Source organism: Oncorhynchus mykiss, chromosome 18 (assembly GCF_057628025.1).
Source record: "Oncorhynchus mykiss isolate SJ-2025 chromosome 18, ASM5762802v1, whole genome shotgun sequence".
Classification (NCBI taxonomy): domain Eukaryota; kingdom Metazoa; phylum Chordata; class Actinopteri; order Salmoniformes; family Salmonidae; genus Oncorhynchus; species Oncorhynchus mykiss.
This window is the reverse complement of record NC_143039.1, coordinates 18491871-18519616: the sequence shown is the minus strand read 5'-3', so window position 1 is coordinate 18519616 and position 27746 is coordinate 18491871. Positions and strand designations below refer to the sequence as shown.

The 27746-nt window shown below is 43.3% G+C and overlaps 3 protein-coding genes across 31 annotated transcripts in view; all 3 read right to left on the bottom strand.

Annotated features, from left to right (window-relative positions):
• Nucleotides 1-5717, bottom strand: part of LOC118941092 (microtubule-associated protein 2-like) — a 113778-nt gene extending 108061 nt beyond the window's left edge. For 19 of the 29 annotated variants that reach the window (XM_090207530.1, XM_090207538.1, XM_090207516.1 and 16 more), the window contains exon 1: nt 5391-5480. The gene's annotated coding sequence lies outside the window, so the exon portion shown is untranslated. Of the gene's footprint in view, nt 1-5390 lie in introns of all 29 variants that reach the window. The other 10 variants (XM_090207545.1, XM_090207529.1, XM_090207531.1 and 7 more) reach the window with 1 other exon arrangement.
• Nucleotides 5718-6983: 1266 nt separating this feature from the next.
• On the bottom strand, nt 6984-12539 carry LOC110527282 (long-chain specific acyl-CoA dehydrogenase, mitochondrial). The gene is made up of 11 exons (XM_090207546.1): nt 12333-12539; nt 11434-11610; nt 11001-11138; nt 10470-10634; nt 10106-10172; nt 9781-9945; nt 9161-9262; nt 8802-8915; nt 8363-8490; nt 8111-8197; nt 6984-8012 (listed from the first exon to the last, which is right to left on the bottom strand). The coding sequence occupies exons 1-11, from the start codon at nt 12416-12418 to the stop codon at nt 7919-7921; spliced, it is 1323 nt and encodes a 440-aa protein (XP_090063672.1). The 5' UTR covers nt 12419-12539; the 3' UTR covers nt 6984-7918.
• Nucleotides 12540-21222: 8683 nt separating this feature from the next.
• Nucleotides 21223-27284, bottom strand: LOC149975422 (myosin light chain 3, skeletal muscle isoform-like). Its single transcript, XM_090207509.1, has 6 exons — nt 27199-27284; nt 26515-26572; nt 22886-23029; nt 22208-22378; nt 21888-21965; nt 21223-21677 (listed from the first exon to the last, which is right to left on the bottom strand). The coding sequence occupies exons 1-6, from the start codon at nt 27199-27201 to the stop codon at nt 21649-21651; spliced, it is 483 nt and encodes a 160-aa protein (XP_090063635.1). The 5' UTR covers nt 27202-27284; the 3' UTR covers nt 21223-21648.
• Between the last annotated feature and the right edge of the window lie 462 nt (nt 27285-27746).

The window sequence follows — 27746 nt, the reverse complement described above, 5'->3', positions numbered from 1 at the left end:
GACATTGGTAATGGGTAATATGACATTGGTAACAGGTAATATGACATTGGTAATGGGTAATATGACATTGGTAACAGGTAATATGACATTGGTAACGGGTAATATGACATTGGTAACGGGTAATATGACATTGGTAACAGGTAATATGACATTGGTAACAGGTAATATGACATTGGTAACAGGTAATATGACATTGGTAATGGGTAATATGACATTGGTAACAGGTAATATGACATTGGTAATGGGTAATATGACATTGGTAACAGGTAATATGACATTGGTAATGGGTAATATGACATTGGTAACAGGTAATATGACATTGGTAACGGGTAATATGACATTGGTAACGGGTAATATGACATTGGTAACAGGTAATATGACATTGGTAACAGGTAATATGACATTGGTAACAGGTAATATGACATTGGTAACAGGTAATATGACATTGGTAACAGGTAATATGACATTGGTAACAGGTAATATGACATTGGTAACGGGTAATATGACATTGGTAATGGGTAATATGACATTGGTAACAGGTAATATGACATTGGTAACAGGTAATATGACATTGGTAACGGGTAATATGACATTGGTAACAGGTAATATGACATTGGTAACAGGTAATATGACATTGGTAACAGGTAATATGACATTGGTAACAGGTAATATGACATTGGTAACAGGTAATATGACATTGGTAATGGGTAATATGACATTGGTAACAGGTAATATGACATTGGTAACAGGTAATATGACATTGGTAACAGGTAATATGACATTGGTAACAGGTAATATGACATTGGTAATGGGTAATATGACATTGGTAACAGGTAATATGACATTGGTAACAGGTAATATGACATTGGTAACGGGTAATATGACATTGGTAACAGGTAATATGACATTGGTAACGGGTAATATGACATTGGTAACAGGTAATATGACATTGGTAACAGGCAATATGACATTGGTAACAGGTAATATGACATTGGTAACAGGTAATATGACATTGGTAACGGGTAATATGACATTGGTAACAGGTAATATGACATTGGTAATGGGTAATATGACATTGGTAACGGGTAATATGACATTGGTAACAGGTAATATGACATTGGTAACAGGTAATATGACATTGGTAACATGTAATATGACATTGGTAACATGTAATATGACATTGGTAACATGTAATATGACATTGGTAACAGGTAATATGACATTGGTAACATGTAATATGACATTGGTAACAGGTAATATGACATTGGTAACAGGTAATATGACATTGGTAACATGTAATATGACATTGGTAACAGGTAATATGACATTGGTAACAGGTAATATGACATTGGTAACATGTAATATGACATTGGTAACATGTAATATGACATTGGTAACATGTAATATGACATTGGTAATGGGTAATATATGTATTGTGTATAGATGTTGAGTGTGTAATTTACAGTAGTGTGTAATTTACAGTTGATTGTGTAATTTACAGTTGAGTGTGTACTTTACAGTTGATTATGTAATTGACCGTCTTTATTTTGGTAAGTGCTCTACTCAGTGTGTCTAAGACTATGTTCCTCAAGTTTATCCTATTCTGTCCTATCATGAAGAGCATTCTGCATGTCGATAGATTTGAAGGGTGTTGACATGGTTTGAAGTGCCCTAAATGGGAGTGTCACCTAGTGTGTATCACCTAGTGTGTGTCCTAGTGTGTGTTCTAGTGGGTGTCCTAGTGGGTGTCCTAGTGTTTGTCCTAGTGTGTGTTCTAGTGGGTGTCCTAGTGTTTGTCCTAGTGTTTGTCCTACTGTGTGTTCTAGTGTGTTCTAGTGTGTGTCCTCTGTGATATGGGAAGGGGACAGCTCTGTGATGCACTGTGACGTGGGCTGTCAGGAGTGATTGGGCAGAGTGGCTTCTAGGGAGGGGAGAGTCTTGGTCACTCACAGCCAGGGTCTTAGCCCTGACTCTGTATGCGGTCTAACTGGCTTCCTATTCCCTATACCCCTCAAACTCAACTCTGGACCTCCAAGGCAGACCCACTGTGTTTTTTCATTGTTCCCCTCTAATCAGAGACTGATTAAGACCTGGGACACTAAGTGGATGCAGTAAATTATCAGGTAGAACAGAAAACCAGCAAGCTCTGGACCTCGTAGGGTAAGAGTTGAATACCCCTGCGCTATACAGTGCACTACTGTTTTGACCAGGGCCTATAGGGCCCCAGTAGTGCACTATGAAGAGATCATAACTATGCTGCCATTTGGGCTGCAGAGTCTGGGTCTGTCTGGCCTGCTGCACAGTTAGTTAGAGCTGAGCTTCAGAGAGGCTACAGGCAGGGGAGACGATAGTGCTGGCTGATATGAGACAAGAGTTCACAAGTTCATATCATACACTCAATAATGCACTGACAGATCAATGTGAGGGCTATTATAGGTCAAAACTAAAGATGAAACAGTTCCCATTTCAACACGTGTCCCTATATGTGTGTGTGTGTGCGTGTCTGTGTCTGTGTGTGTGTGTGTGTGTGTGTGTGTGTGTGTGTGTGTGTGTGTGTGTGTGTGTGTGTGTGTGTGTGTGTGTCCGTCCTAGCTGGAGGTCAGTAGACCGGCTGCTCTGTTAGACGTGTGAGAATTAGCTTAGGCTCCACAGACAGCTCAGACACCCTGAGACTTAATCACACATTAAACCACCCCACAGCCACCTCTCATTAGACGCCTGTAGAGAGGCCATGTTCACACACATACACACACATACATGACTGCACAGTGTCTTACTAGAGGTCATCACAGTTAGAGAAGTCCATTGATGATAGACTCAACAGTGTAATGTGGCTAAAGTATCTCCCTCTGTCAGTGTACAGTAGGTCTGGTTGGAGTTAGCCAACAACCCTGCCTGCATGTGGGCTCTCTCTCATCAAACACACCTGATACCTCTCACTCAAAAGCCACCAATAGAGATAGAGGGAGAGCGAGAGAGAGAGGCAGAAGGAGAGAGAGAGGCAGAAAGAGAGAGTCTGCAGAGAACTAGTTTCCCCTGCACTTTGGCACTGCAAGCCACTATTCCCAATCTGCATGACAAAAGCTAAACGCACATTAGCGTCAAGTCTGTTTGCAAACTCCTACAGTACAAATAGACCTATGAATGGTTTTTCAATCCAAACAAAACTTCTACCCTGTAAAATGAAGTCTCCTGAGTCAAGTGTGCATGTTTGACATAACCAGAGCTGATGTGTGTATCCATTTCCCACGTGGCACTCGAGACAGACTCAGTTTCCCAGGCTTGCAACAGCAAAGTGTGGAGAAGATTGAAACTGAACCGCCGTTGGGGCTCCTCAGGGCTCAGTCAGAGTACCGCTCAAGGTTGTGATTAAGGTCATTTCAATTACCGTTCCTGTGATTACAGTTACCCCAATTTAGGCTGATAGAATAATGTCCATACAGGAGAGATGGGGGAACTGGATACACACGCCCAGTGTGTACTCCCTAATGTACTTTGTCAAACCCCATTTGGCTTGGACTGAGCACCCGCTAATCTCTAGATTGAAGACATTGAGGAGGAGTGTTCCTAGCGTAGGGGGTCAAAGGTAGCCTGGTTAACAGACTGAAGGCTAGTTTAACCAGGCTAGGTCCAAGCTATTTCTGGGTCTTCCAACCCAAAACATATTGTGTATTACTGATCAATGTTTATTTTCTGATTCATCCCCCTTTTGTTTCATCATCTATACTGTACTGTAACATCTACAGTATTCACACAGTAACATTCACAGCCTTTTCATTTCATTTGGTTGCCATAACACATCCATGTTTTCCAGAGGTATAGACCAGTAGGCAGGCCTCTACCGTATGTGTAACATAGTATCCCACTATACAATACAGAATGTTTTATGTGGACATTAAATCCCCACAGACCCTATATTATACACAGGAGTATTCTCACATCCAGACATGGGAACTCAAACGTCCCTGTACTCCATCAAGATGTAAAGACCAGGCGTTCAGATCAGAGAACGCATAGCAGCACGATAGCACTTCAATCAGACTCCAGTCAGGCCAGAGTAATGGAAACAGAGTCCGAATGAGGTCAGTATCTACTGTAAAGTGTCATGACATCAAACTGAGGTATAGAGGTTTTCATCTATTAGCTGTACTGGCCTGTTACAGGGGGATTCACAAAGAGCACAGAATCACAGTGTAATAATGTGGAATGGGCTCAATAGTGGAAATATAATTATGTCCAATGCTGCTATTTGATTCACATAACATTACATGAACTAAGGGCTCTAGGCACTGCCCAGTATTTAGAGGGAAAATATGGGTGCTTTTTAATAAATACATTTTGAATATGTCCTGTCAACTAGCTATACTGTATGTTGTATATGTCCTTATTACATCAATACTCTGAGAAGACTGGCTGCTGTCTAGGGTTGGCACCTGGCAATGCAGAAGTATTTGTTTGGGTGAGTTTTTTCAGATGCTTGATATTGTCTATTGCTGTGAAACGTTATAATTAAAAAATGACCCCGCCTCTTTCATTGTTAACAATTGCAATACATATCGACGTGGTTTGTGGGGCATTGGTTTCCACTGCAGTGCTGAATGGTGTAAATAGGACGACACTGCAGGTCTCCTGTATCTAACGGTGTGGCTCCAAGACTCCATTCAAATCAGATCTAGAACACTGCTCCTGCCTATACGTCATGAAGAGTGAATAAACAACAAACAACGAATAACAAAGATATCACCAATAGGCCTATGTTGCCATACAAAACCGTAGGCCTAGTTCAAATCTGGGATTAGAGAGTAGGCTATAGCAGGCTGGTGCGGTTACTGCAGTTATCCGCCAGAGCAGCCCCCGCACCGTTTCAGCACCATGCATGGTGGACCTGAACAATGGGCATAGCCCGCAGCCCCGGAGCGCTCACAAGTTGACCAACAAAAATACTAACGGGCTTTTTATTACGCATTTTTATGAGACAAATAAACACTTAAAGGTGTGATGTTTTTAAAAAAAAATTAAGTTAAACGAGATGGTAGCAAAAAAAGCAGACAAATGGACATGCCGACTAAGCCTTTCTCTCCTAAGGGTGAGGCTGATGTGCAAACCTTGTTCCTTCTCAAAGGTAAAATACAGTAGTATTCTTACCAAGTTAACAAACAAGCTTCTCATTTTTAACTAGGCTAAAGCACAAACAATTTAACACATGCCTTTCCTAAATGCGCAACAACTCGGATTAGAAGCCACATTCAGTGATTCCGAGAACATCAAACTTTTTAAAATCTAAACTAAATCAAGTGTGTTGAAAGTGCAATTAATTTAAATGTAATTAAAACATAATTAACCATGCTTTGCCTTTAAATTGAATAAATTCAATATGGTATTTTCCTTACCTGTTCGTGGCAAATGAACCGTATAAATAAATCCCTTGCGCACTGTGCCTTGAGCCCTAGTGACAATGCAAAGAGATGTCGGTCTCTCTGACCCCTCCCACCGCGTTCAAATGCCGTAATTACATCAGTAGTGGCGCATTCATTTGTATGCAACCAACGGTTGCAGGTTCTCGCTCCCACACACGCACAGACACACACACACACACACACACACACACACACACAGGTGGGGATCTACATATAAGAGGATGGATGGGCTTCTGTGAGTAGCTGCATTGCATTGCTCTGCTTACAGGGAGGGCTGCGGCACTGGTTGAGTGAGTGAGTGAGAGAGATGTGGAGGGCAGAGAGGAGATGGGGGTGGGGAGGAGAGAGGATATCGGGAGAAAGAGCGAGGGAAAGAGAGGAACTGGATTTATCAAGGAAGCATATGCTCCCGTCTTCCACCATGGGATCCCAGCCACACCATGTCTGGTGCCCGTGCCAAAACGGGCACTGTAGGATTTGGGGGAATGTGGGGGTTGGAGCAGATTGACTCTCCCTCTCCTTAAACAGAAAACATGTGTACCCATGCCAGCTGGCCACAGGCATATTCCCTGACAGCAGCATACTAGCACCACTGAAACACCAGCTTTATCATGTAAAAACAACACAAGACATACAACTCAACCTAAATCAAGCTATATACGTTAGGTGCGCATCCCAAATGAAAGGGCTCTGGTCAAAAGTAGTGCACTACATATAGAGAATAGGGTGCAAATTGGGATGCTTACCCAGTACATGTATGGGTTTCAGTTTGGGACTGGGTCAATGGGAGCCAGAAACAACACCTGCCTTTGTGTTGAGCCAAAGCAGTTTGCAACTCAAGTGTTCAGAGAGGCAGCTGGATTTAATACTACACCTGGGTAAATAGGTTTAGCCAAGCACAACCGTTGTAGATTTAAGATAGAAATACATGATGTAGAACAGAGTGATATGTAGAATAAGGAAGCTCTTCAGCTCTATTCATTACATTTCTCAGCATTTGACTACTGAATGTGGACCCTGCCCAATGGTGTTTCATGAATGTGGATTTATCTTTTGTTCTACATCCTAACACAGCACCTGGGACAAGAGATTTTAATAGATGTGCCCACAGCACTCCACTAAACTTTAATACTGAAGGAAACAGGATGATTATCAAAACCATACAGATAGGAATTGATCAAAAATGAAAGGAATGGAATCAAAGCTAATGAAAATACTCCTAGTAGACAGACACATCACTGTTGAGATGGAATAAAACCCAGGTTTAATTGGTTCACAAGACTTACTGCCATCTTGTGGTTAAAATAATACATAGCAGGAGATAGCATTGTGCAGAAGACTTAACCTTAGTTGTTGAGGCTGCCGTTCTCATCCTCCTGAGCTGTCACCAGGACATCAATCTCAGGCTCACACATCTTCTCACGTACAACAGACACACACCAAAAACCGGGCTTATAATGCATTAGGACCGCATCATAATGCATTATTCCTGTATGTCTTCGTCCACTGCAATAGAACACCCAACATCGTCATGAAACTGACAGAACACAATAGATCCAAATTGTCAGAGGGATCACCAAAATTGTATAACTTTAATAAACAAGCAATATTATTACATTACAAAATGTCAAAAAAGGTGGCGTTTAAAATGTTCAACAATACTGCCGTGTTCTAATTCCCAGCTTGTTGAGGTGTTAAGTCAGCCCCCCGCACCTCTCTGATTCAGAGGGGTTAAATGCAGAAGACACATTTCAGTTGAATGCATTCAGTTGTACAACTGACTAGGTCTCCCCCTTCCCCCTTTAATGCTGACCATTAATAGTTATCAGGAGAAGAATGCAAGGGCACTTCCGGTTTGGAGCTAGGAACAAATGATGGATAAAATGCTGTTCATTCAAACTAAAACATTCTAACGTACAGGACTATACCATTTAGTTTTCCACCCCCATAAACACAGCAGGAAAGACAGTCGGACACAAACACAAAGGTGGTATTACAAAAATATACAACTTAACTCTGTGCATTTATTTGATCATGGTTTCAAACCTTTTTAGATTTCAAGTGTGAAAGGATGGACAGATTTAATAACATATTGTTGACTTTGTAGAAGCCAAGAGGAAAGGGATAAACAACCCTACATCTAGATTGTTAAAAACACATTCCCAGCAATATTAGAAAATAAATGACAAAACCTGAATATCTATTATTTCACTCCATGCTTATTCAAAGAGGAGTGAATCCTAAGTTCCACTTAAGTAAAATGTTTCTCTCAGTCATGCATTGATCTCTATGGGAGAATAAGTGAAAATTTGACTTAAGTGGAAGTTCAGATTTGTCCCAGAAATACCACTAGCCTACCTTCAGTGATCATGACAATCACTTAAAAAGGCACGGACAACCAGCTCAGTAGCTAACCCAGTCAAAACTGCTGTTGGTGTTAAGAGACTTATGTTAACCACTTCCCAGCTCTCCTCCATGGTGATGTCACTGGGACGTCTCCCTCACTTCTGGCTGACGATACTGCGGGCGATCAGCTCCTTCATGATCTCATTGGTTCCTCCATAGATGGGCTGGACACGGGAATCCACAAACGCCCTGATGGGGAGAGAGAGGGTTTTCATGTGCACTGACAGCATAGAACTAAAGAGAATAACATGTTATATTTCTATGAGACACACATCACCGTCACTCACTTGGCGATGGGGTAGTCCCACATGTAGCCCCAGCCTCCGTGGAGCTGCAGACACCGGGTGGCCACAGAGTTCTGGAGGTCAGACGCCCTGATAAACAACAACAAAAAGTCATATTATACCAATCCACTCCCTTTAAATCCAATCCATGGGTGGATGTGCAAGTGCACTTTACACGTCAAACATCCTGACAGCTCTGGACTGGAGTAGCAGACATCTGGTGAAAGAAGGTTTAGTATTTGGTTGCGTTCTCACCAGTACTTGGCCATAGAGGCTGTTTGAGAGTCCAGGCGTTTCTCTGTGTGAAGCTGGAGACAGGTGTCTAAAAAGGAGCGGCCCACACAGATCTCAGTCTTCAGCTCTGCCAGCTTGTGCTGCACAGTCTGCACCATGAGACAGGGGGATGGAGTTAGTGGATCACTTCAATATACTACAATACAACTATTCACCCATCTGATCAAACAGAAATGTGTTCTATGGAGATAGTTTGAGGTTAAGTGCCTCGCTCAAGGGCAAAACAGTAGGAGAGCTGGGGTCTGACACCAACAGCCCTCTAGTTGCTAGTTCAGTCCCCACTTTGACTCAGCTTCTCTAACATAGGTTACCTACCACCCCAATAGCACTAGTGTTCACTACAGCGAAAACATACCTGTTACTACAGCAGAAATACGAGTCAAAGATAATGCTATCCAACCTGAAGGTGAGCGATGGTCTTGCCGAATGCCTTCCTCTGAGTCACATAGTTCCTGGTCTCCTCAAACATGAACTCACTGCTGGCGATGGCCATGTCTGCAATCAGCAGGCGTTCCTGGAAGAACAAGAGGTGAAGAGCATTAATAATGACGTGGTCTGTAGCTACTAGATATAGTCATACCTTAGTGACAATCGAGTACATAGGAATAGGTTAGGGGCCAATTCCCTTCAACTCAGTCATTGCTCTTTAAATAAATACAATCGGTATTGCAATTTCAGTTTACTTCCTGAATTGAAATGTACCTGACCCCAACCCTGGTATATCATCATGCAAGTGTAATTCCTCTCTGAAAGGTGTACCTGTGGCAGCTCGTTCATCAGGTAGTAGAAGCCCTTGTTGGCCTGTCCCAGCAGGGCAGAAGCAGGGAGACGCACGTCCTCAAAGAACAGCTCAGCCGTGTCCTGGGGACAGAGAGACAACGGTTAATATATATTGAAGGTAATGGCTGTTCTATAAAATGGGCTGACATGACAGTTGACTAGTTCTGGTCATCTGAACCCACTTCTCGTCATCTGAACCCACTTCTCATCATCTGAACCCACTTCTCATCATCTGAACCCACTTCTCATCATCTGAACCCACTTCTCGTCATCTGAACCCACTTCTCAAGGGACGTTAATATCAAACCGACTGTTTGAAGCGATTCGTTTTTTTTTTTTATTTGACCAGACCTGGATTCAATAGTGTTTGTTTTCTTTCAAATACTTTAGCTGCCTTCGATTGAGCTTTAACTACACAATGAAACCAAAGGAATAGTCAAAAACAAAAGCAAGCCATTTCTCTGGTTCTACATACAGGCTCAATCAAACTGAAAGGATGTGAAAAGGAAATCAAAAGTATTTGAACCCAGCCAGGTGGTCAAAATGGCCACTTAACGAGAGGGGGTTAAACATTTAGCAATTGAGATTTCTGACTGTACCTGTGCCATCAGGCCAATCTTCTCCAGCTTCTTGCCCGCCTGGAAGCCCGGCATTCCTTTCTCCACCAGGAAGAGGCTGATCCCGTGGGCCGCTGTTTTCGCCTCGCGGTTCGTTACGGTCACCACGATCACCATGTCGGCCATACAGCCGTTGGTGATGAACACCTGTGGGTCAAGGGACAACGGTCAATGACATGGGTCATGTTCAGTTGGGAGAAAACATTTTGAAACGGAGGTACTACCCAAATTTGTCAAACGTTTTGCTACGGTGTGCCCTACTGAACACAACCCTAGTCTGGTTAAACCACATCCACCCTGAACGCACCTTGTTGCCGTTGAGGATCCAGTCATCGCCGTCCTTCTTAGCGTACGTCCTGACACCTTGGAGGTCACTGGGTTGAACGGAGAGAAGAGAGGGTCTTTAGGATGAACTGCTATTGGCTAGACAGAGGTAGAAGTTAGAGAACACGTAATGAAAACAAGCAGAATGACCCCAAATTGACCTTACCATCGTCAAATTCTCATGCTGAAAGTATAGCCTATTAAACGAACAAATTTCACACCATCGTGCTGACCCAAACCGTACTGTGCCTGCTTGGATATCTTCTTTTCACATCATCCTTTCCAGTAGGGTAACCAGACCAGAGCAGTACAGCTCAGCTTGGCCCAGTAGTGTTAAAAGTCCTCACCTGCCAGCTCCCGGCTCCGTCATGGCGATAGCCCCGATGCAGGTACCAGCAGCCATCTGGGGTATGAAGCGATCAATCTGTTCCTTGGAGCCATAGTTACTGATGTAGGGCATGCAGATCTCAGAGTGGAGGGCAAAGCCTGGGCCAGAGCAGTTAGAGTACATCCTAGAGGACAAAGAGAGACAGGGTGAGGAGAGGGGTGTAACGTCCTGATATCCCCTTCTGACTTTCCCTCAGTACAACACAAAGCCTGTTGACAGAATAGCATTTTCATGTTATCAGTAGGCATCTAAGTTAAGTCAGTTGTTTGACATATAATCACAACTGTTACATTCTGCTATACGCCCATGGTATACGCCCATGGTCATAGCAATAGGGCTTGGGGAAATACTAGCCAATCAACCCACACCTGGGCCTGTATTCATATAGCGTCTCCGAGTATGAGTGCTGAGCTAGGATCAGTTTAGATCATAATTAATATGATTATATGGACAGTGGGGAGCTGATCCCTGGTCAGGACAAGATACTCACTGCTCCTCCCACATCACAGCTGCAGACAGCAGATCACCTCCGATCCCCCCGTGCTCCTCTGGAGTGAGGATGCCCAACAGACCCTGCTCCCCAGCCTTCTGCCACAGCTCCCTGCTCACCATACCTGCCTTCTCCCACCTGGAGGGGGGAGGGAAGACAGAGACCATACCTTAAGTTAGCAGAGTCATCACAACATAATCACATCATGAAAACCATTCAGTTCACTGAAGCAAAAAAAGCTTGATCATCAGCATCCTGTTTATTAGGTCACACAATAGAACAACCACTTCAAAACATTCTGCAATGGAAAATGAGTGTTCAACTGGTTCCTCCCGCTTTCAGTCAGTTTCCTACCGTTTGGTACTTAATGAACAGGACCCTGGTGGGAAACACTAGGCCTCTATAGAGATGGTTACAGACAGTCAATACATACTCCTTGTGGTAGGGCACCACCTCCTCTGTCCAGAAACGTCGGACACTCTCCCTGAACATGTCATGATCCTCGTTGAAGATTCTGCGGGTGCCGATGTCCATCAGAGTCTTGGCGCTGGACGTCTCCGGCCGATTGGACGGGGGAACTTTCCCTTCCTGGGGCTGGCTGTGCTGCATTCTGGGAAATGGAGGCACAGGCACTTATAAATAAACTACATGTTGGTCTAATGAGCATAACAAGGCGGTTGTAAGGCCTAACGTGTCCTACAAAGTCCACCTTTAATCTTTAGGTGTGGTATACTGAACCACTTGTGTGTTTGCTAAGAAAGTTATAAACTGACTTCTGAGATCAGTGTAGTCAGTAGTGGAATTTGACTAGCCCCCCATGGCGGGCTGAGTAACCTAGAAGGACATTACTAATGCCATTAGGTTAAAGCAACCAAACCAAAGAGCAAACAAAACAACCAGTCAATCAATCAGGAGAGTCAGGTTCACGAATAGGAAGTATGCAGTGATGTATCTTCATATTAAAAACCACATTATCTGGTGTTAAAACCTGTAGCTAGCAGTGTTGGATAGCTGAGTTAAACTCAAACCCACTAGTTACCTCATATGTGAAGGAACACGTTAGGTAGGCTTTAAAGGCCATTTCTGGGAAAGTGTGCCAAAGGTGACTGTGTCCCAGTTTAGCATTAGCGGGTCAACAGACACTGTTGAACACTATAAGAAGCTATATTTTGTTGCTGACTACATATGACAAGGCTGTCTTAACTAAAATATTTATGTTTAAAATAAATAACTTATTTCCTGTTCAATGACAGTAAATTAACGTGAATGATAAGCATATCTACAGACATCGTTTCTCCAGTAAAAATTAGCATGCAAATCTACGACACGCACCTGGCATTTGCAGAAGAAAGTACCTGTCCACCTCGACATACATGTTTCACACCAGAATAACACGCTTTGACAGCTTTTGACAACATTTTCCTCCGTAACGTTACCGCTTTTACGCAACTGACACAATAAAATTGAATGCGTATCTTCTCTAGTATTTCAAGCGTAGGCTACGGTCTCATTTGTTGAAGTTACTGCCATCTACTGGGCGGAGGTAAGGCCTGCTGAATGAACGTATTACATCAGATTTGACACATTCCAAACATAATGGATGATATACAGTGCATTCGGAAAGTATTCAGACCCCTTCACGTGTTCCACATTTTGTTACGTTACAGCCTTAATGATGAAATTATAATTTTCCCTCATCAATCTACACACAATACCCCATAATGACAAAGCAAAAACAGGGTTTTAGAAATGATCATGTATTAAACATTTGAAACGAAATGCCTTATATTTATAAGAATTCAGACCCTTTGCTATGAGACTCAACATTGAGCTCAGGTGCATCCTGTTTCCATTGATCATCCTTTAGATGTTTCTACAACTTGATTGGAGTCCACCTGTGGTAAATTCAATTGATTGGACATGTTTTGGAAAGACACACACCTGTCTATTTAAGGTTCCACAGTTGACAGTGCACGTCAGCACAAAAACCAAGCCATGAGGTCAAAGGAATTGTTCTTAGAGCGCTGACACAGGATTGTGTCGAGGCACAAATCTGCGGAAGGGTACAAAAAAATGTCTGCAGCATTCACGGTCCCCAAGAACACCGTGGCCTCCATCATTCTTAAATGGAAGACGTTTGGAACCACCAAGACTCTTCCTAGAGCTGGCCACCCGGCCAAACTGAGCAATCGGGGGAGAAGTGCCTTGGTCAGGGAGGTGACCAAAAACCCAATAGTCACTCTGACAGAGCTCCAGAGTTCCTTTGTGGTGATGGGAGAACCTTCCAGAAGGACAACCATCTCTTGAACATTCCACCAATCAGGCCTTTAAAGAAACACATTCACTTTTGTTGTGTCGGTTGGGTAAAAGTGTTACACGGGAAAATGTTCTCAAAAGCTGTCAAAACGTGTTTAACTAGTGTGAAAAATATACAGTGCCTTGCGAAAGTATTCGGCCCCCTTGAACTTTGCGACCTTTTGCCACATTTCAGGCTTCAAACATATAAAGATATAAAAAAGATATAAAACTGTATTTTTTTGTGAAGTATCAACAACAAGTGGGACACAATCATGAAGTGGACCGACATTTATTGGATATTTCAAACTTTTTTAACAAATCAAAAACTGAAAAATTGGGCGTGCAAAATGATTCAGCCCCCTTAAGTTAATACTTTGTAGCGCCACCTTTTGCTGCGATTACAGCTGTAAGTCGCTTGGGGTATGTCTCTATCAGTTTTGCACATCGAGAGACTGACATTCTTTCCCATTCCTCCTTGCAAAACAGCTCGAGCTCAGTGAGGTTGGATGGAGAGCATTTGTGAACAGCAGTTTTCAGTTCTTTCCACAGATTCTCGATTGGATTCAGGTCTGGACTTTGACTTGGCCATTCTAACACGTGGATATGTTTATTTTTGAACCATTCCATTGTAGATTTTGCTTTACGTTTTGGATCATTGTCTTGTTGAACTTCATCTGACCAGAGCACCTTCTTCCACATGTTTGGTGTGTCTCCCAGGTGGCTTGTGGCAAACTTTAAACAACACTTTTTATGGATATCTTTAAGAAATGGCTTTCTTCTTGCCACTCTTCCATAAAGGCCAGATTTGTGCAATATACGACTGATTGTTGTCCTATGGACAGAGTCTCCCACCTCAGCTGTAGATCTCTGCAGTTCATCCAGAGTGATCATGGGCCTCTTGGCTGCATCTCTGACCAGTCTTCTCCTTGTATGAGCTGAAAGTTTAGAGGGACGGCCAGGTCTTGGTAGATTTGCAGTGGTCTGATACTTCTTCCATTTCAATATTATCGCTTGCACAGTGCTCCTTGGGATGTTTAAAGCTTGGGAAATCTTTTTGTATCCAAATCCGGCTTTAAACTTCTTCACAACAGTATCTCGGACCTGCCTGGTGTGTTCCTTGTTCTTCATGATGCTCTCTGCGCTTTTAACGGACCTCTGAGACTATCACAGTGCAGGTGCATTTATACGGAGACTTGATTACACACAGGTGGATTGTATTTATCATCATTAGTCATTTAGGTCAACATTGGATCATTCAGAGATCCTCACTAAACTTCTGGAGAGAGTTTGCTGCACTGAAAGTAAAGGGGCTGAATAATTTTGCACGCCCAATTTTTCAGTTTTTGATTTGTTAAAAAAAGTTTGAAATATCCAATAAATGTCGTTCCACTTCATGATTGTGTCCCACTTGTTGTTGATTCTTCACAAAAAAATACAGTTTTATATCATTATGTTTGAAGCCTGAAATGTGGCAAAAGGTCGCAAAGTTCAAGGGGGCCGAATACTTTCGCAAGGCACTGTATGTCAAGGTTGACAGATACTCTCTACTGCAAGTGCCAGATCCGTTCGTTTTGAGCAGTACTCAATGAGCAGTACATAAGTTGTTTATTGTTTCTATGGAGAATAGTGTTGAATTCATCAAAATGATGCATAAACATGTTTTAGTTTTACAATGTTGTCATGTAACTTAATCAGCAAGCAAAATATAGCTAGTTAGTTATATTGTTCAACATTGTCTGTTGACCCGCTAATGCGAAACTGGGACACAGTCACCTTGGGAATACAACCAGAAATACCTAGTTACGCTTAGTTAGTTAGCTAGCTTGCTAGAGGGTTTGAGTCCATAATAACTCAGCTATACAACACTGCATACATACTCCCTATTCATGAAACTGACTATCCTGATCGATTGAATGGTTGTTTTATTTCATTCTTGGCCTGGTTTAACCTAACTGACGTTATCTAGGTTACTGTGTCCTTGGCAATAGCGGGTGCACCCGATTAGACTATAACCACCCCATTAAAAGGTGGAAACATCTTACCAATCACACCATTAAAAGGTGGAAACATCTTACCAATCACACCATTCATATGGTGAATGTGGATTTTTCCACCTTTTAATGGGGTGATTAGTGGCTAATCGGGTGCTTCTATATCTGAAGCTCTTTCACTTATCTGTTGGCTTCATGTTGCCTGGTAATCAATACTGTTATGGTTATGTCGGCGACCTAATGCACATTTTCCCCGATCAGTTCCGAAGTTTAACCAAAATAGTCATACTGGATTGATAAGGTAAGGTTAGCCAAACTTATGTTTAACAAACCTAATTTACAGTTTATAACAATATCTGATACCTATCTGAATTTTAACATAGTCGCAGTGTAATGATTTCATAGATTCTCAAAATAATTTCGTTTGATCAGCATAGTTGCACATTTATTTACCACAATCCTGGAAATCATAGGCTGTCATTGTTAATAAGAATTAATTCTTAAAATTAACTGACTTGCCTAATTAAATAAAGGTTAAATATTAAAAAATATTAAAAGATATCGGCAAAAAATGAAATACCTTTGTACCATCACGCAAACTGCAGGTCCCAGTTATACCGTTTTAAAAACGGGTGTGTATTTGTATGCAGATCTCAGTTATTAGAGCTTGCCACATTGTTAGCTTGTTCCTGATACCAGCCATGAATGTTACAGTCTGGGATTTGTGAACCAATAAAGGTACAATTTGGTATTCGGGAACCCATACAATCTGGGATCTTGGAATCTGTTCAGTGGTAATTATCATTCTTTATATTTAATTTATAAATGTTCTTGCATTTTTGCTTTGGTACTTTATTTTGCATCCTCTCTATTAGATTACTCAGATCAGCTCAACATTTATATTACCCACTACATCGTTTTTTATTTTCAGGAAACATGACCAAGACAAAAACAACTCAGTGCCCCCACTGTCCTGCCCTCAACCCACTGGCAAGGAAAACATGCCAGACATGTTTTGGGATCTAAAAAACATGGATACCCTTCAGGCTGGGCAATACGGTCAAACACCGTAGTTCGGGCAGAACGCTAAAGCGAGCCTGGCTTGTGGTAAGTGTTTCACACTTTTGAACTGAGCCGAGCTGGCCTGGTTATACGTGTTTCCACTAGGGGACCTCATGGGCCATGGGAGACCTCATGGACTAGGGGGGGGGGGGGGCTCATGGACTAGGGGGAGCCTCATGGACTAGGGAGGAACCTCATAGACTAGGGGGAACCTCATGGACTAGGGGGGGACCTCATGGACTAGGGGGTACCTCATGGACTAGGGGGTACCTCATGGACTAGGGGGTACCTCATGGACTAGGGGGTACCTCATGGACTAGGGGGTACCTCATGGACTAGGGGGGACCTCATGGTTACATAGGGTCCCTGATCTCTGACTTGACTCAATTCGAGACCACATTTGTAACGAGTACAAACATGTCAGAGACGAGACACTCAAAATGCAGAATGAAAAGTGTCCCGAGACGTGTTTCTATACTGCAGCACTGGTATGCCTGCTGCACGCACAAAACTACATTCAAGAACATAATTCAGACTTTTTTTGACATCTCTGCAGTTTTTAACATGGGTTGATATATGTTCTTATTTAAATATTTCTCATGTGCAGTTAGTAGAATATGCTGTGATTAAACGGAGGATACAGTGTCTAATACAGATACAGTAGGACACCAGGAATATGAAATGGTGTTGGTTTTTTCAGTAACTTCTTTGTCGTTATAATATCCCAAACGGACTTGGCTGTTTCACCAATTGAAGTTTTCTGTCTTTACATTTGCATTCTAGTCATTTAGCAGACACTTAACCTGTAATGTCTCCTGTAAACTGCTCGGGTTAAGTAACATGCTCAAGGGCACATCGACAGATTTTTCATCTAGTCAGTTTGGGGATTCGAATGAGTTACTGGCCCAACGTTCTTAACTGTGAGGCTACCTGCCTCCTTGTAATGAGCACATGTTATTGTCAAAGACCATTTACCACGCTATGATACCAACAATACCAAGTACGGTGTGGCCACAGGAAAGGAAGACCCAGTTCCTCTGCTGCAGAGAATAAATTAGAGGTACCAGACTCAGAAATTACAGCCCAAATAAATGCTTCACAGAGTTCAAGTAACAGACACATCTCAACATCAACTGTTCAGAGGAGACTGTGTGAATCAGGCCTTCATGGTTGAATTACTGCAAAGAAACCACTACTAAAGACACCAATAATAAGAAGAGACCTGCTTGGGCCAAGAAACACGAGCAATGGACATTAGACCGGTGGAAATGTGTTCTTTTGTCTGATGAGTCCAAATCTGATTTTGTTGGTTCCAACCGCTGTGTGTTTGTGAGACACAGAGTAGGTGAACAGATGACCTCTGCATGTGTGGTTCCCATCATGAAGCATGGAGGAGGTGGTGTGATTGTGTGGGGGTGATTTGCTGGTGACACTGTCTGTGATTTATTTAGAATTCAAGGCACACTTAACCAGCATGGCCACCACAGCATTCTGCAGCAATACACCATCCCATCTGGTTTACGCTTAGTGGGACAATCATTTGTTTTTCAACAGGACATTGACCCAACACACCTCCCGGCTGTGTAAGGGCTATTTTACCAAGAAGGAGAGTGATGGAGTGCTGCATGAGATGACCTGTCCTCCACAATCACCCAACCTCAACCCAATTGAGATGGTTTGGGATGAGTTGGACCGCAGAGTGAAGGAAAAGCAGCCAACAAGTGCTCAGCATATGTGGGAACTCCTTCAAGACTATTGGAAAAGTATTCCAGGGAAATCTGTTTGAAAGAATGCCAAGAGTGTGCAAAGCTGTCATCATATATATATATATATATATATATATATATATATATATATATACATACATACAGTGGGGCAAAAAAGTATTTAGTCAGCCACTTAAAAATATGTTGAGGTTGTGGACAGGTGTCTTTTATACTGATAACAAGTTCTAACAGGTGCCATTAACACAGGTAACGAGTGGAGGACAGAGGAGCCTCATAAAGAAGAAGTTACAGGTGTGTGAGAGCCAGAAATCTTGCTTGTTTGTAGGTGACCAAATACTTATTTTCCACCATAATTTGCAAATAAATTCATAAAAAATCCTACAATGTGATTTTCGTGATTTTTTTTTCTCATTTTGTCTGTCATAGTTGAAGTGTACCTATGATTAAAATTACAGGCCTCTCTCATCTTTTTATGTGGGAGAACTTGCACAATTGGTGGCTGACTAAATACTTTTTTGCCCCACTGTATATATATATATATATATATACACACAAAATCTATATTTACGTAATGTGAAAACTCACCTCACCTGAAAGAAGACACAGCTGAATCTCTACAGTAACATGTTGCAACAGTAAGTTAGTGGGATCAAAGAGGAAGACAGAATAAGACATTACAAAATAACTTTTCTTCCATCAACTGTTTGACACATTTTCAGAAACTTGATCCGTTGTCAGAATACCTATCAATAATGCATTGGGTCCAATGAAGATAAGTTAGTTGATTTATTATGGATTTATGAGATAATATGACCTTATGTGGTGGATGGAATGAATGAATACCTTTGCAATCAATCACTGTCAAACAAACCTGGATGAAACCAATGCCACATCCATGTCGGTCAATACTAAGTGGGTTCCTTGGGACATCGAACTCTGACGAACTCTAGGGTCATCTCAAGGATCCCACTTAGCATATGAGCCGTGACATTTATCCACGTATGGGTATTGAAGTGTCATCAAGTAATATATCAAGAGTGGCTATATCATAAAGCACTTTTGTACTGCAGAAAATATATGTTAGCCCACTCTGAAATCCTCTGTAAAACATTATGTTTTCTCTTGGTACATACTTGCTGTTGAATGAAATGACCAATTCAAACAGCTAGTTCACAATCTCTGGATTACCCGGAGTATGAAGTATGAGCCACCTTAGTCATAGACTGTTCACTCTGCTACCACACGGTAAGCGGTACCGGAGCGCCAAGTCTAGGTCCAAAAGGCTCCTTAACTGTTTCTACCCCCAAACCATAACCATAAACCTAAACAGTTAGTCAAATTACTACCCAGACTATTTGCATTGAACCCTCCCCTTTTTATGCTGCTGATACTCGCTGTTTATTCTCTATGCATAGTCACTTTACCCCTACCTACATGTATATATTACCTCAATAACCGGTACCCCCTGAATATAGCCTCATTAGTTAGTTTATTGTGTTTAGAATGTATTTATTTTTAAACTTTTATTTAGTAAATATTTTCTTAACTCTTTTTCTTGAAACTGCATTGTTGGTTAAGGACTTGTAAGGAGGCATTTTATGGTAAGGTCTGCAACTGTTGTATTCAGCGCATGTGACGAATTCCATTTGATTTCTGTGAAAATCGACTCTAAAATCCAATTTAACACAAAACATACTGCCTTTTGAATAAAACAACAAATTAAATGTTTTATTAAATCTCACTGGATTATTGTTGAAGCCTAAATAAGTGCATTTGGAAGTATTCAGACCCCTTCCCCTGTTCCACATTTTGTTACATTATTCTAAAATGTATTAAATAGTTTTCTTCCCCTCCTCAATCTACACATAAGTTTGCTCCAGACGTGATGCTTGTCATTCAGGCCAAAGAGTTCAATCTTGGTTTCATAAGACCAGAGAATCTTGTTTCTCATGGTCTGAGAGTCTTTAGGTGCCTTTTGGCAAAGTCCAAGTGGGCTGTCATGTGCCTTTAACTGAGGAGTGGCTTCCGTCTGGCCACTCTACCTTAAGAGTAGGCTACAGCCTCATCTGTTGAATGTGCTGCCATCTACTGGGCGGAGGTAAGGCCTGCTGAATGAGCCTACGACATATGGGTGGCTACTTTGAACATTACATGATGATATATCCTAGGGTAGTATGGGATTTGGGCTTCAATAATCCAATAAGATTAACAAAATTTGTTAATTTGTTATTTTATTCAAAACCCAATATCAAATCAAATCAAATGTATTTATATAGCCCTTCGTACATCAGCTGATATCTCAAAGTGCTGTACAGAAACCCAGCCTAAAACCCCAAACAGCAAGCAATGCAGGTGTAGAAGCACAATATGTTTTGGGTTACATTGAAAAGTCTAAATTTCAGGGTATTTTTAAAAATATTTAACCTTTATTTAACTAGGCAAGTCAGTTAAGAACAAATTCTTATCCCCCATCAGTGTGGGATTTGCTATTCTCTAATCCAGTGAGATGGTGAACTAACCTTTTGAATGGGTAATTTCATTCAACAGCAAGTATGTACCAAGACAGAATATGTTTTACAGAGGGCTAACATATATTCTGCAGTGCAAAAAGGCTTTATGATATAACCACTCAACATGTTGTTTGGTGATACTTTAATACACATGGCACGGCTGTATGGGACTAGTCAAACATGGTAGATGCTAAGTGAGATCCTTGGGTTTCTGAAGATGTGTCAAACAGTCGATGGAAGAAAAGTTATTTGTAACGTCTTCAACCTTCCTATTTTCATCCCATTAAAGGCCCATTGCAGTCAAAAACGTGACTTTCCTGTATTATATATTTCAATGGTCCCCCCCATTGATAACCATAATAAAAACGGGTGCATTGGGCCTTTAACTTACCATTGCAACATGTAACTGTAGATTCAGCAAATAGTGTTCTTTCAGTCAACAGGTGACAGTAGTTCACTTGTTCAATATAACTACATGTTTATGAAAAAATATGCTATGATATATGATAGTTGTATTTCAGTGAAGGTGTATTTATTCACATCTTAATATTCCTGTCTTATCTTTTCATGGAGGACACCTGTAAAATAGTACATCGTCACAAGCTCAAAGAAGAAGACCAACAATCAAGCCAGGTGGGGGATGTACTTTTGGAAAAGTTTATTCTGAAACGACAGAGTGAAAATAAATATAACTGATGGGGGAGGGGCTTGGCGGCCGATCCACAATCTTTTCCAGCCAGCATTGCCGGCAAGATGATGACATGAGGTGGGCGGGGCAGAGGGTACAATCCCCTACTTGATGAGTGGTCACCGTCCCACCCCAAGAGGAGAAACATGCCCCAGGTGGAGGCGAGGCTCGTCATCTGACAGCGGAGAGGTCACTTCCGTAGAGAGGAGTAGTGATGAGTTGAAAAGGGGACGGACGAAAACAGAACAAACACAGAATGGCTTTTCGACATCCCATTATAGTCCTTTTCTTTCCTAGGTTGGTCTTTAGAAAAACAGTCCTGACACCATGGGGTCTGGGAGATGGATAAGCTTTGGTTGCCGCAGCACTATCTTACACAGACAGGACGTGCTTGACGAATGCTGTGGGGAGAACAGAGAGAACGCATAAGTACAGGAGCAAGAGACCTAAATAAAAAAAATCATAAAACATACACATTTATAAAATAATTTCATAAACATCAATTTAAATAAGAGTACAAATATTTGAATGATAGTGTTATTAAAACAGCCTGTGACGTGATCTGTGCAGGATCCTGGGTATTTGCTCTTTAGAGGTTGAACAAGACTTGCCCTCATAGTTGATGCTGCCGTTCTCGTCCTCCTGACCTATAAGGAGGGAATCAATCTCGGCCTCTGACATCTTCTCACCTAAGAGGGACCAACAACGAGCCAGTCAGGAAAACACACACATCCTGAATGCAAAATCAACCCCAACACACCCTACACCCTAAGCACGTGTGTAGATCTGAGACGGTTAGACAGGTGTAAGCAATGTGGCAGTAGTGTCCCTCGGGTGTAGGGTGGCCAGGGGATGTCACCCAGCCAACCCCTAACCCACTGCCCAGTCAGCGCTGTACTGTAACGTGTCTAAATGTATCGACTCCACTCACCCAGTGTGCCCAGCACGATGCGCAGCTCAGCCCCAGACACGGTGCCGTTGCCCTCCTTGTCGAAGACGCGGAGACCCTCAACGTAGTCATCAAGTGTACCCTTCACTATTTTATCGACTTTTTCCATCATGGGCATGAAATCGGCGAAGGCCAGCCTCTTGTTGGCCATATCTGACACGACGAAGGAGAAGAGATTGACGTTAGTCACACACGGTAGGGTGGTCCATCTATAGCCTTCCACTGCTTGTTTTCATACGATCACATCGTGCACACCACGTCAATGACAAACAGTGTCTCGCTAGTGACGGTCGTTACCTCATTATTATTTTATATAATCAGTCTTTCAACCAGACAACAAAATTAACATTCATATCGTTACCAGATGTGGGTTCAAAGAGTATTTGTTTATTTCAAATAAGTGGAGTGTTTGATCAAGACCACCTGGAGGGCGGTGGGGTGGGATTTACACTTTTGGGACTATTCCATCCCCGGGGCCACATTTAGTAGGGCAAACGTATGTGGGACTTTGCAATGTCATGACTAGAACAGACATCATTACTTATTCTACAGGAGTAGAGAGGCCTGTTTGGTCATCATACTACATTTATACCTGAACGTATCATGACGTTCTCACAACGTTCTCTCAACCTATCCCTATAGGAGTAGTGGTGGTCTCACCATCGGGGGATGGTTTTCCCAGGATCGCTGCAACCTCCTTGTTCTGGGGGTTCTGTCCCAGGGCGCGCATGACATCAGCCACCTGGTTGTATCCAATCATGCTGTCACCGACTCTGTCGAAGAGCCCAAAGGCCTCTTTGAAGTCTGGAGGGCGGAGGGAAGAGCAGAAGAGTTACGATGAGTTGGATGAAGACAAGCGGAAAGTACACAAACATACAGTAAGTAACCTGACAACTCTTCACACTCAAAATGTTTCAATAAATCAAAGTTGTAATATTTTAGTTATTGAAAGGGACGAAAAGGAGCTTCGTCGTTATTAGTCATTTTGTTTTGTGAACCAATGACAAAACAGACCAGGTATTTGTTCAATACTTCTAGTAAAACTACACGCAATCAATGACACTGTTCTCGTGAAAGTTCATTCTAAATGCAGCACTGGAGAATGGTGAGAAACGACATGTCTCATGTTGCCGTGCTGCAGATTCCAAGATGGCGACCGCTCGATTCCTCCCTCATTGTCCCCTGAATAATGATCAACTGTAGAGGTGAGGTAGCATGGCAGGCGGGTCCCTATTTCTATGGACTCCACAATTGAAAGTGGTCCAACAGTTTACTGGCCTTATGTGATTTCTGAACTGCAGCAGCTGCCCCCCTCCCTCACTCCCCCCTACAAGGCCTGCTGGCGTTTGGCATTTAGGACCAGCGACTGACAAGCGATACGCCCTCAGAAAGTAACCCATGCCGTATACGGGCACGGGCGTTTCCACCTGCCCGGCCCGGTTTAAACATAAGAATGCTGACTCTGGAGTAATCAACACACGCTAGCATAGGGCCCGCCTGCATTCCTGCAGCACCCAGCCTAGTTACTCCTCCAGCCAATGGGGCCCACCTGCAGCACCCAGCCTAGCTTCTCCTCCAGCCAATGGGGCCCGCCTGCATTCCTGCAGCACCCAGCCTAGCTTCTCCTCCAGCCAATGGGGCCCGCCTGCATTCCTGCAGCACCCAGCCCAGCTCCTCCTCCAGCCAATGGGGCCCACCTGCATTCCTGCAGCACCCAGCCTAGCTTCTCCTCCAGCCAATGGGGCCCGCCTGCCTTCCTGCAGCACCCAGCCTAGCTTCTCCTCCAGCCAATGGGGCCCGCCTGCATTCCTGCAGCACCCAGCCTAGCTTCTCCTCCAGCACCCAGCCTAGCTGCTCCTCCAGCACCCAGCCTAGCTGCTCCTCCAGCACCCAGCCTAGCTGCTCCTCCAGCACCCAGCCTAGCTGCTCCTCCAGCCAAATGGGCCCACCTGTATTCCTGCAGCACCCAGCCTAGCTGCTCCTCCAGCACCCAGCCTAGCTGCTCCTCCAGCCAAATGGGCCCAACTGTATTCCTGCAGCACCCAGCCTAGCTGCTCCTCCAGCCAAATGGGCCCAACTGTATTCCTGCAGCACCCAGCCTAGCTGCTCCTCCAGCCAAATGGGCCCAACTGTATTCCTGCAGCACCCAGCCAAGCTGCTCCTCCAGCCAATAGCAATTTCTCTAGTCTAGAGTATGCAGAAGCAGTGGATTCTTTAGGAAACAGTTTATAATAACTTTTATTACATTATACATGTTTATAAATGTTTATAATGAAAAAACATTTATGCTTATTTATGAAAGTTGATCAAGTGTTACCAATTTGTTCTAATAGTGACTTGTCTGATAACACCTATACAATAATTGTATTGTATAAGATGACATACAGGAATTGTATATGGTCTTAAGAACAGTGTGTTAATGATGTGTCCAGTATAGGAGAGTGTACATACCACTGGACTGCCACTGACTGACGTGATACTTAACTAGGTGCTAAAATGAATAAAGGGCCTCAACAGTTCATTTCCAGCTCACCCTTTTCTGACCAGTTACCTACCACTAGTTAGTTCTACACACACACACCAACTGCCACTAGTTCTACACACCAACTGCCACTAGTTCTACACACACACACACACACACACCAGTTCCACACACACACACACACCAGTTCCACACACACACACACACCAACTACCACTAGTTCTACACACCAACTGCCACTAGTTCTACACACACACCAACTGCCACTAGTTCTACACACCAATTGCCACTAGTTCTACACACCAACTGCCACTAGTTCTACACACCAACTGCCACTAGTTCTACACACCAACTGCCACTAGTTCTACACACCAACTGCCACTAGTTCTACACACCAACTGCCACTAGTTCTACACACCAACTGCCACTAGTTCTACACACCAACTGCCACTAGTTCTACACACCAACTGCCACTAGTTCTACACACCAACTGCCTCTACACAAAACAACAGCCACTCTGAAGGAGTCTTTTAAAAGATCATGTCCTTCAGTGAGGAACAAAGGGTGGAGGGTGGGTCAGGCTCCTGCTGTACGGAGATGCGGCTGGCCACGCGAGCCCTAAGGACCACTGTCCTCTGTCATTCAAGACAAGACAGTGCTGCTCAGAATAGAAGCAGGGACACTAATCTCCTCTGGACAGCTGAACAAGCCCCTGGGTTATTCTGCACTTGTGTTGTCAAGGCCATGGGCTCCAAAACTAGTGGACACAACTTAGGTCATTTCCAGTGACTTATCACACTTTGTTAGGCCCTCACAGAGGGGACCTCATGGTGCAGAAACCATGCATATCATACAATTCTACGTTGAGAGGATAACTAAAGCTAGTCCATAGGGGAACATATTCTGGGGGCAACTTGACTGAGTGTAATTTTGCCTATTGAACTTGGTGAGTGCTACTTTGTAAAACACAGGGGACAGGCTTTATCACTGAGCTATCTGTAAAGACAAAGTCCTCACCTAGTCCACATAGTCCTCACCTCACCTACTCCTACACAGAGTCCTCACCTCACCTAGTCCTACACAGAGTCCTCACCTCACCTAGTCCTACACAGAGTCCTCACCTCACCTAGTCCTACACAGAGTCCTCACCTAGTCCTACACAGAGTCCTCACCTCACCTAGTCCTACACAGAGTCCTCACCTCACCTAGTCCTACACAGAGTCCTCACCTCACCTAGTCCTACACAGAGTCCTCACCTCACCTAGTCCTACACAGAGTCCTCACCTAGTCCACATAGTCCTCACCTCACCTAGTCCTACACAGAGTCCTCACCTCACCTAGTCCTACACATAGTCCTCACCTCACCTAGTCCTACACAGAGTCCTCACCTCACCTAGTCCTACACAGAGTCCTCACCTAGTCCTACACAGAGTCCTCACCTCACCTAGTCCTACACAGAGTCCTCACCTCACCTAGTCCTACACAGAGTCCTCACCTAACCTAGTCCTACACAGAGTCCTCACCTAGTCCACATAGTCCTCACCTCACCTAGTCCTACACAGAGTCCTCACCTCACCTAGTCCTACACAGAGTCCTCACCTAACCTAGTCCTACACAGAGTCCTCACCTCACCTAGTCCTACACAGAGTCCTCACCTAGTCCTACACAGAGTCCTACATAGAGTCCTACACAGAGTCCTCACCTAGTCCTACACAGAGTCCTCACCTAGTCCTACACAGTCCTCACCTAGAGAGTAGATAGGGCCCTCTCTTTGTCCTGTCTAAGAAACTCAACACACTTCACTTACCCTCGATCTGGTCAGCCGAAAAAGCGGAGCCGGATGCCTCAGCGGGAGCAGCATCAGCCTATTAAAGATGCACACAGCACAAGACAAGGATGAGTCCCTAGGACCTGATCTGGGACCTGTTATAACCAATCCATCACCACCTTGCACCACGGGCGTCCTGCCATTCTCAAAGTACCAACACATCGCCGGCACCATGGTGATACAGAGACTAATCTCAAAGTGATGCAGGTGCTCAACAGAATAACATACAAGTACAGGTGTATAGAAGGTCTACATTCTAGATATAGAACAATACATTCATTAGACACTAGGTGAGAAATTACAGTAGTCAGTGTGACGATGGCTAGATGAAATGCTTTCAATGGTACAAGTACGTAGAGCTGTACAGATTAGCATTAGGGATATATTCCAAGGTTTCTCTGTGGAGCCCAATGAGAAGCTCTACTCTAATACGTCCACCTTGGTTTCTTCCCCCAAAAATGGAGTATGACAGTGGCTTATTTTGTTAAAGAAAGGAACCACCCAAGTCTTGATATCCAATCTCTATACCAAATCACACAGATGCCCTCATGGTAGTTCTGTAGCAACGTCAGGCTTTTAGATAATCCAATAGCCCCAAAGCCACACAAATGTATAGGCACAAAAAAAAAGCATTCAGGCACTGGTAAATCCAAAAGTACACACCATTACGGAGATGAAGGAGTTGACACGGGGCAGAAAGAAATACTAAAGAAGCCGGAGTCCCGAGAGAGAGTGGTCCTGAACCATGCTCAATGTCCCTCTCTTATTTATGATCGGGTGGTGATGTCACGGGGCGGGTCAGATGCCACTTTGGAAGTTCTCTAACTTTCTTAGGGCAATACGGAAAGTGGAGCTGTGGTCCCCTCTCGGAGCGCTGGCAGGCCTTTAGAAGGACGGGGACAGGGCTATATTTAGTCGGCTAAGGAACTGATTCGAGACGCCTTGTCTCGGGTCAGCATTTCCAAACCCCTTTACAAGGGTCGCAAATGATTTTATTGGTTGACATTCTAGCCTGTAGTAGGTGAGTGATAGATGGGCACTGAAATGGGCTGGATTTGCGTGTTCCGGCGCGGATTTTAAAAAATGCGCCGAACCAGCAGAACCTACAACTGCAGAAAGCTTCTCATGTGATTATTTTTAAACAGTGAGAGTCTTCCTCCTCTTATGGTTGTATAGGGGAGTAGTCAAAACACACAACGAAAAGCAGGGTC